The sequence below is a fragment of the Bos indicus genome, chromosome 19, assembly GCF_029378745.1.
Source record: "Bos indicus isolate NIAB-ARS_2022 breed Sahiwal x Tharparkar chromosome 19, NIAB-ARS_B.indTharparkar_mat_pri_1.0, whole genome shotgun sequence".
NCBI lineage: Eukaryota > Metazoa > Chordata > Mammalia > Artiodactyla > Bovidae > Bos > Bos indicus.
The window spans coordinates 18,506,109-18,516,398 of NC_091778.1; the positions used below are offsets into that span (position 1 = coordinate 18,506,109).

At 52.4% G+C, this 10,290-nt stretch overlaps 1 protein-coding gene across 1 annotated transcript; it reads right to left on the reverse strand.

The window, feature by feature from the left end:
- Positions 1-218: 218 nt before the first annotated feature.
- SPACA3 (sperm acrosome associated 3) lies at positions 219-10,056 on the reverse strand. The gene is made up of 5 exons (XM_070772689.1): positions 9,923-10,056; positions 4,410-4,678; positions 3,321-3,479; positions 2,848-2,926; positions 219-549 (listed from the first exon to the last, which is right to left on the reverse strand). Exons 2-5 carry the CDS (start codon positions 4,594-4,596, stop codon positions 483-485), a joined length of 492 nt encoding a protein of 163 aa, XP_070628790.1. The 5' UTR covers positions 4,597-4,678; positions 9,923-10,056; the 3' UTR covers positions 219-482.
- Positions 10,057-10,290: the final 234 nt, after the last annotated feature.

The following is a 10,290-nucleotide window of genomic DNA, read 5'->3' on the forward strand; positions in this document are numbered from 1 at the left end:
GAGGTTCACTTGGGAAACTCTGCCAGGGGTGGGCAATAAAGGCACTGACGCATACCCCCCAGTCAGGCCTCCAGGAGTGGAGGCAAACCTCCATCGAAGGTTTTGAAGACCAACTGAACCCCAGCCCATGGAGACAAATGAGGAACTCCTGAGATGCTTCTGGCTCCAACATACCACCTGGAAACACAGTGATAGCTGAGAACCACACTTAGACTGACAGAGGATGAGATGGTTGGATGGCATCATCGACCCAATGGACATGAGTTTGAGCAAACTCAGGGAGATGGTGAAGAACAGGGAAGTCTGGCGTGCTGCAGTCCATGGGGTCCCAAAGAGTCGGACATGACTTAGCAACTGCACAACAACACATGTATTAAACTATACTTTATTAGTTGTTTTGTCTTCCCAGGCCTGGGTCAGGAACCAGGCAACGTCTCCCAAGCTGCCATCCATTCTCTCTGCCCGTCCATCCAGAGAGAATCCTACAGCTCACAGCCATCCACCCAGTCACTGAGGTCTTTGCCCTGGCAGTGATGCCTCCATGCCTCCCTGAGGGTGGAAGATGGGGAAGAGGAGAGAGCAAGTCAGCTGCAGTCTTCAGTCTTTGCCCAGGGAAGAACGGGAAGGAGGTGTGGGCACTAAACCAGAAGTGAGGTGAGGAAAGGGGCCAGGCAAGGGGAAGAGAGACAAGCCAGCATGTTAACTAGCCAAGAAGCCCCTAGGGAAAAAAAGATTTTTTTTTTTTTTTAAAGGAAGAGAATGACCCGTAACAAGTTATCTGTCTAGCTTGATATTTTATTGATGGAGATACAGAATAATTTGCTCGAGTTCACCCAGGAGTCAGTGGCAAAGGCCTGGGGTCCTGAGGTCCAGAGCCTCAGTCCAATTCTCTCTTCCTACACCATGCTGCTTCTGCAGACAGTGCCACCGTACAGGTGTGCGGCCCTTTATGGTTTACACAGCACTGTCACACCCATCACGCATTAATCTGCCATCCCCCCAGCAGCCCTGTAAGTTAGATTGAGCTGATACTGTGTTCCTTATATTCCAAATGAAAAACTGAAACTAAGATGGAAATTGTTTGCCCATGGCCCACAGCTTGTAAACGATGGAAATGCACCCACATGCCATTCTCCCTGGCTACCAATCTGGGTCTTATTCTCCCTCGCTACCAATGTGGATCTCTTCATTGATGGTAACTATAGTTTATAGGCTCTTTTAGGACCATTACCTTGTTCCAGTGTCACACAAGCATCTTGAGGATGATAAGCAAGATCCTGGGGTCCTGGGGGTCCTACATTCCCAGGGGTTCCAAGTTTGGATAACTAGTGTCCTCTAGAATGTCAGTGTCAAAAAGCCCAATGGCAAAGAGTGCCCTTAAAGGACCTCAGTAGATCTATTAAGTGAGAGGGGTTGACTGGCTTGTTCATCTCTTCCATTAGACTGAGATCCGTAAGGGCCGAGAATTGGGTCTCCACCACCTCTGAAGCCTAGCACCCAGCACAGAGCCTGGCACAGATAAGTTCTCAGGTGCCTGTGTGGAGGGAACAGACAGCACCTTTCTTTCTGCGACCACTGCCCTCTGGGGACACCTCTCAGAGACTTACTCCCAGCATACAAGAGAGTTGTTCTTTGACTTAGCCCTATGGAATCTGTTTCTCCCATCCCAGAGTGGTACCTCCAAGTCCTCGGATTCCTGCCTTAGCCTGCATTCACCCTTCCTGATTTTACAGATGTGCACCCTCTCCTGCTGAGCCTGCCTCACTCCAGATTCAGTTCTCAGGGTGCAAATCAACATGTCTCCAAAGCTGTGGTCAACCTCAAGGCCCACCTTAGACTTTCTCTATGTCTGCAGTCCTTTTCAGCTCTTCCTTTCCCTCACTGGCCACATATCACCTGTCCCTGTTTCTCCTCCGCAGCCCCTCACCCCCATCCCTCTCCTGCCCATCGCCCATACAACTGGGCACGTCCACACCTTCCATCTCTCACTGGACTCCTGCCAAGGCTTCCCCACTAGTCCCCCCTGCCTGTAGCCCACCCCCCTTCCTTCTACTTTTGCGCTGACATTTGATGCCTTCCCGATGACCTCACCAGCTTTGTCACTTTCGCATCCGCCATGGGTTCTTGTGCTCCAACCACCTAGGGGAATTCTACCTGCCCCACATTCTGTCCCCTGCTGGTCTCCCATCTAGATATGGGAAGAAAGGGAGGTAGGAGGCTCTACAGAGTGAAGCTCCCATCAGAAGAGGCTGGGAAGCTGTAGGGCTGCTGCTCCAGGGGCTCCAAAGATCTAGTTTGATGCCCCAGCAGATGTTCATCCAACTCTCTTGCCCCTGACGATGGCTCCCAAAGGCCATCTTGCGGAAAGGAGGTGAGCAAGGAAGACTGACAGTGGGGTCTCCAGAGAACTCATCATGCTTCAAGCAGGGAACTTTTTTGATCTGTTGTACTAGACAAAGATGTCACAGTTAAGAAACAAAGTTACTAGACCCTGGTCCAACCTAGGAAGATCTTGGAAGAGCCAGGCTTGACTCTGTGACCTCCAGTGACTTGTTTATTCCCTAAAACTCAATGTACTGTCTTCAAATACATTGGTGGTGGTGAGCAGATTAGAGTGTGAGGCCATGAAATGATGCCTGGTTTAAGATGGAAAGTAGTGTGAAAGCAGAAGTCGCTCAGTCGTGTCTGACTCTTTGCGACCCCCGTGGACTATACAGTCCATGGAATTCTCCAGGCCAGAATACTGGAGTGGGTAGCCTTTGCCTTCTCCAGGAGATCTTCCCAACCCAGGTTAGCTCCCTGCTGTGGTCCTAGTTGGAGCAGGGGGCTCCAACCCACATTACTTACCAGCTGCCCAGACCCTGGGGTTCTTGAGTTATCTTCATGGCACAGATAACAGTATCCTTGAGGTTGGGATTCAATAAGTCTGGGGTGGGAGGCAGAGAAACATGATGAAGGACCAGGAGGTGGAGTTGGACATCCAGAGTCTGTCTGTCTGTCATTCTCACTCACACACACACACACACCCTCCTCCATCCTAGCTCCATCCCTGTCCCTCAAGCCCTCTGGAAGCACAGGTCTTACTCCATCACTTTCCCCATCAGAAGCCATCCCCCATTTCTTCCCACAGCTCTCCGGACAGTGTCCCACCTGGGATCCTAAATCAGATTCATGGAGGGCCACTCTCATCACCTGCCCCACCCCACGATCCTTGGTAGACCCGGCAGGCAGCAGGGGTTCCCACTCAGACAAAAAAGCAAGAGGAGCAAATAAGGCCAGAGAGGAGGCCCCAGCCAGCCCCGGGCCCAGGCCCCGCCTACCGGAGCAGTACATCTGGCACAAGTTTGGGACATTAGGGTTGAGGTTTTTGCACCACTTTCGGCTGTTGATCTGGAAGATGCCGCTGTTGGTACTGCCATCGGCTTCATGGTCCACGGCACCTGTGTTGAAGCCGCTTGCGAAGTAAGCAAGACAGATCCCTGCATAGGGTGGAGACACAGGCCTGCGGGTGGGATGACAAAGGCCACCCCAGACCAGAGAGCTCACGGGGTAGACCCTGTGCATCAGCTCCTGCAAGCCTCAACTCCTGTTTCCAGGAGATCAGGGCTGACACCCTCTCACCTCCTTGACAAAGGAATCCACTGAAGCTCAGAGGGGCAAAGTGACTTACTCAAGGTTATACACAGCTACCAAACAGCAGGAGTCCATGGGTCTCCTGACCTCCTTCCTGCCACGTTCCCTCGGTCTCATCGTCCGCACATAGCAAGACCCAAGAAATGCTTGGGGAATGAATGAACAAGAGCTCACTCTTGAGAGACACGACTGGGAAGGCACAGGTGGGACCGAGAGAAAGGGCTGGAACTAGAGAAGAAATGAGTCCAGGGGTGGTTGTACTTGTTAGTGTCTCGAAACTTCCACCAGCTTGAAAAGCTTGGTCTTCCTTAGCTTTGCTCAGCGTGCCCCTGACTTCACTGGCAGTGTCTGATCCTAGTGGCCATGATTCCATTAAAGATAGGAAACCCTTCTTTCCCTGTGGCACCCAACTTACCAGCAGGAAAGGACATAAGGGAGCAATTCTGCTTGGTCACCTGTCGCCTACCCTTCCAGGTTCCTATGCAATACTGACTCAGCGGACAGGAACTTGGGCAAACTCTGGGAGATGGTGAGGGACAGGGAAGCCTGGCGTGCTGCAGTCCATTGGGGTCGCAAAGAGTCAGACTTGACTGGGCGACTCCACAACAACAACAGCCCGTCGCCTGCCTGCTGGGTATTTACCCCAGTCCTGGGAGTTCTCCACCTGTCAGCGCATAGGATCCTGATTTGAAAAAGGAGAACAGAGGCTCCCAAGGCCACAGCCCTTGAGTGAGGAGGAGGGAGGGGGAGCAGGAGGGAGAGATCGAGGTCCTTACAGTCAGCCAAGCTGTAGCCCCGGTATCCCTCCAAGCCAAAATCCTGAAGCACCCTGGCCAGCTCGCAGCGGCTGTAGACCCTGGCCTGGCCGGAGGAGAGCAGGCTGCTGAGGACAGAAGCCAAGGCCAGCAGCACGATCCCGGGCGGGCGGGGCCACCTTCTGGGAGCCCAGCTCCCGGCTTCCATGCGGGCGGGGGGGCACAGAGCCCCCGCCACACTAGCTCAGAGCTAGGCTTTGAGATGGCAGGCCGCTCACAGAAGGCTACCCCTGGAAGAAGAAGGGAAACAGAGCCTGAGTAGATGGGAAAGTGGGGAGGGGGGCTCCCTCACAAGGGGGCAGCCAGCCTGCCACCTTGCCGCCCTGGTGGAGCATCAGCCACACCCCGAAGAGCCCAAGAGGGTTCCCCAAGGTCAGCCCCTTTCCCCTTCAGTTATGCTTTTTTTTCCCTTTATTTTTAATTCGAGGATAATTGTTTCAATATTGTGTTGGCTTCTGCCTCGTGTGCCTGCAGCTAAGTCGCTTCAGTCATGTCCATGCAACCCTAAAGGACTGTAGCCCACCAGGCCCCTCTGTCCATGGGATTCTCCAGGCAAGAATACTAGAGTGGGTTGCCATTTCCTTCTCCAGGGGATCTTCCTGACCCAGGGATCGAACCTGCGTCTCTTGTGTCTCCTGCAGCGGCAGTAGGTGGGTTCTTTACCACTAGCGCCACCTGGGAAGCCCGGCTTCTGCCAGACAACAACGTGAATCGGTCATAAATATACATACGTCTCCTCCCTCTTGAACCTCCCCCCACCTCACACCCCATCCCACCCGCATAGGTCATCCCACAGCACCACTTGCTACACAGCAGGGTCCCACTAGCTGTCTATGTTATTCAATACACATGTTAATGTAAATGTTTCAGTGTTAGTCTCTCAATTCGTCCCACCCTCTCCTTCCCCCGCTGTGTCCAAAGTCTGTTCTCTCTGTCTGCATGTCTATTCCTGCCCTGCAAATAGGTTCATCGGTTCCATTTTTCTATAATAAATTCCATATATATGCCTTATTATACAATGCTTGTTTTTCTCTTTCGGACTTACTGCACTCCGTGTGATAGACTCTAGGTCCATCCACATCAATACAAATGACCCAGTTTCATTCCTTTTTATGGCTGAGTAATATTCCATTGTATGTATATATCACAACTTCTTTATCCGCTCATCTGTCGATGGACATCTAGGTTGCTTCCATGTTCTAGCTATTGTAAATAGTGCTGCAATGAACATCAGGGTACATGTGTCTTTTTAAATTATAGTTTTATCAGGGTATATAGCCAGAAGTGGGATTGCTGGGTCATTCCAATCCTGCTTCGTACCCTCCTGCCCCAGCAGCTGAGAGAAGAGGAGGGAAACCAGGGAGAACACAAACGCATTCTGAGCTCCATACTACATGTCAGGCATGGGCCTTCCCTGGCAGTCCAGTGGTTAAGACTCTGCAACACAGAGGGAGCAGGTTTGATCCCTGGCCGGGAAACTAAGATCCTACATGCCATGTGTCACAGCCAAAAAAAAAAAAAAAAAAATGCCAGGCATCACTGAGTCCTAAAGCCCAAGATTTCACAACTCAGAAGGGACAAAGTTCGCAGATCTTAGTTCCCGGACCAGGGATGGAAGTCAGAATCACCGCAGTGAAAACTCAGAGTCCTAATCACTGGACTGCCAGGGAACTCCCAGAAGGGACAGAGTTTGGACTGAAACCAAAGTTTACATGACTCCAAAGCCCCACCGGGATTTGGCCATAAGCAGATATTCCCAGGTGGCGCTGGTGGTGAAGAATCGGCCTGCCAATGCAGGAAACACAAGAGACTCAGGTCCTATCCCCGGATAAGGAAGCTCTCCTGGAGAAGGAAATGGCAACCCGCTCCAATATTCTTACTGGGAAAATTCCTTGGGCAGAGGAGCCTGGTGGACCACAGTCCAAGGGGCTGCAAAGAGTCAGACATAATGGAGCAACTGAAGACACACACAGAGAGATGTTCCCAGAGGGGACGGCTGATTAGCAGCATCAGTGCATATCGATCCTGCAGCCCCACGGCCATGAAGCTCTCTTCAGTGAGCCTCCCCCTCCTGGCCTGAACTGAGGACAGATTTTCCCCTAGAGCACTGCCAGCCTGCAGCCTCTCAAGTGGAGGCTGCTCTCTCCCACACACAGACCCTCTCCCAGGCCAGGCAGTGCTGAAAACTCTCCTCCATGCCCACCACCCCTTCTAAACCATCTCCTTGCTAAAGCTCTGCCTCCCTCAAAGCTCGTCTCACCCCATTCGGTTTGCCCTCCACGCCTCTCATCAGTGGCTCTGCGGATCAGCCCCCAATATCACAAAGGCCATTTGCACCTGGTTACCATCTTGACCTCCACTCTGTCTCAGCGACCGGCTCCCACAGCCTCGTCATCCCTGCATCCCGTCATCATTCCACATCCCCCCAACCTCTGCAGCCTTCTAGTCCAGTTCTATCTCTCCCTGACCACCTCTGACATACCTGTCTCTCACGACCTCCACACCGCCCCCGCCAACTGGCCCTCCACCTTCATAAACTCCAGAAATGAAACCCAGCCACAGGAGTGGGTGTCCCTGAAAACGGGTGGCCCCAAGCCCAAGGGTGACGAAACAAGGGTGTGCTTTGCAGCAAGCCTTGTCTCAGCGGGAAGCCCACCTCTTTGCTTTACGTTTCTGATGTGAACACTTTTCTAGCTGCATTTCCTTCCTCTATAAAATTAGGAAATTAATAACACTTGCCTCATCCGACGGTTGAAAGAATGAATAAGAAAAGAAAGACACAGAGAGAACTGGGCTCTTTGCACTAGAGCTCAGCTGGTTGTTCTTTCTATTACAAAGCGATGCTGGCACAGGTACTGATGCTCGTCTCGGTCAGCTTTCTCTCTACCGTTTTGCTCAAAGGGTACTCAGGACCTTCGTTACCGTCCTCGAGTTCCCCTCCCTTGCCTGTCCCACCTCACCTCCTGCCTCACTGAGAAAAACAAGGTGATCCCCTGTGAGATGTCCTCCTTCCTTCTGCCTTCACCCCACCCCACTCACAAAGGCATCCACAGCCTCAGCCGTCCTCACAGAGAAGGTGCCTCTACGCCGATCTGGACCCATCTTTCCTCCAAGCTCTGCGTTTCATCCTTCCCCATCTCTCAGACTTGTTCCACCAGCCACTCCTCCTCTCTCAGCATCACCAGCATCTCCTCTCCATCGGCTCCTCCTTCCTCTGCAGGTACGGACGTGCTTAGGTCTTTAGCTCCTAAAATACCTTCCCTGGGCTCTCTCTACTGACCTGTCCCTCTTCCTCTCTTCTCATTTAAACATCTACATGAAAATCTATGATTTTCTCGCCTCCTATTTTTCAACCCAGAGACACTTGGCATCACCATCGCGACCTCTCGCCTGACACTGTTCTGCCCAGGAGTGCAGTGGACCCTCGTGGCCTCCTGTCTCGCAGGAGCTCTCAGCAGCCTTGCCTCCTGCTGCCCGCTCCACCTGGTTCAAACTCTTACCTCTCCCTCTCTCTGCTACCACGATGCTTCCCTCGGACTCCCCTTGTGCAACACACTTCTGCCCAGGTCTTAAATGCTGATACACTTCCTAGGCATTTCTGCCTTGAGCTGTCCTCGCTCCCACTTCAGGAAACACTCTTGTGAATTCCCTGGTGGTCCAGTGGTTACGACTCTGTGCTTCCACTACAGGGGGCACGGGTTCAATTCCTGGTCCAGGAACTAAGATCCCACGTGCCACAGGAGGCCCGGCAAAGACAAAACAAAGGAAACCTTGGCAGGCTGCAGGATGCCTGAGCATGCCTGTCCCTACTGCCCCCTGCAGGATGATGGCTCCTATTACATCTTCCCCAGAGCGGCCAACCTCACAGCTAACTGCCTCCTGACTGTCTCCATGTGGGTAACACCGGCACCTCCAGCTGAGCACATCCAAAGTACAGCCCATGGTCCCACTGTTTTAGAGCTCTTTTCTATGTCTTCTCTTCTTGGTTTAAAACATTCTTGGCTTTAAACTCATCATGTTGCATGGTTTAAACCTATGGTTATCCAAACTAGCTATATAAATGTCATTCTTCACTCCTTCTCTCCATCACAACATCTTTCACTCATCCGCAACCCATCAATCCCGAAGTGCTGGTGAGGCCACCTTCCCTCCAAGAGCAACGTCTTTCCCTTAGTTCAGACCACCCTCCTGGTGTGCTGATGGTCTCCTTGCATCTAGTCCTGACTCTTCTCCCAAACTATTCTACACACATTCACCAGACTGAAGGTTTTAAACAAAAAGCCTGGCCAGGGGACATCCTTAGATGGTGTCCTTCATCACTGATCCCAAGTGTGGTCCACAACGACCCTGGTGACCCAGGCTTGCTGACCTCTCCCCACGATACTTTAAGCTCCAGTCATGCCATGTCAGGGCTTCCCAGGTGGCTCAGTGTTAAAGAATCTGCCTGCCAAGCAGGAGATGTGGGTTTGAACCCTGGGTCTGGAAGATCCCCTGGAGAAGGAAATGACAACTCACTCCAATATTCTTGCCTGGGAAATCCCATGGACAGAGGAGCCTGGTGGGCTACAGTCCATGAGCTCGCCAAAGAGTCAGACACGACTTAACGACTAAATGACGGCAATAATGCCATGTCATTTGCTCATGATGAACCTGCCATCTGAATGAGAACCCTTTTCCTTTACTTGCATCACTCTTACTCATTTCAAAGGTCACATCAGAAGTGAGTTCCCCAGTGAGATGTCCCCAGGAAGCGCCCGGCCCCCCTCAAGACCCCCAAAGCGCCGTGTTTCTGCACACTAGACTGTAAAAGACATCAGCCTTCCCCCACTACAAGGTGAGCCTCCAGAGAACAATGGCGTTCTTATTTCTCTTCTTATCCTGAGAGTCAAGCAGAGTTGCCGGCCTGGAGTGGCTGATCAAATGGGCCCTTCTCAAGACTGAAGTATACGGAAGTCATGTGCTCAGCGCATGAGCCCACTCATCAAAGTGTCGGGGGTGAGAGGGAGGCAGACACCCTTCTGAGTTCTTAAAGTGTGACCGACACTGTGCTGGCCCTTTTCTGGCTGTTTTCTGACTTAATCTCATCTAATCCTCACAACAATTTGAGGGGCGGGGAGGATTACTATCCCCAATTATAGATGAAGGAACAAAACCCACTGTTATACAGAGACTGTTTCTGCTTTTTCAGTAGCAAGAGTTATTTCAAAGTAACTTCTTCCTGAGCCTTCCCCAGCAGGTCTAGAGGTGGAAGGAGTCAGGTCTGGTGATTCAAAGACCAGAGACCTGCCAGCGTGGTCTCCCCTCTCTCTCTCTCCCTCTCTCTCTCTCTCAGCTCAGCGCCCCCATCCTCACCAGCCCAGTATCCCCTCACCATCTCTGACCACCACCTTCATTTTCCCAAGCCCCTCTCTGGTCAGACCAGCCCAGGGCCCTGGTTAACAGCTGCAGGAGGAGGGGGAAGGCGGCTCACTGACCGTGTCGTCCTCACCAGAGCTGCGCAGCAGTGACCGTAGCAGTAACAGCGGTGGCCCGACACCCGGCTTCAGCCCAGAACACGCCCCATGATACTGATGGGCCCCCCAGCACCCGGCTGGGAGAGAATGATGGGAAACTGACGCGGGGCCTTCTGGAACTCCCCAGTTCTGTGAGCTCATCTTCTAGAACCATCTTCACCCACTGAGCTTTGATAGCACCCCCACTCAAACCCCTCAGTTTCAGGGCCTGGAGACCTGTTCAGAGTATCTAAGCTCACCTCCTCTTGCCTGCTTCTGCCCCTACACACGACACTTTGAAGGATGGCTCCTCTCCTCCCAACAGGCCCTTCTGGGGGTTACCCAGCAAT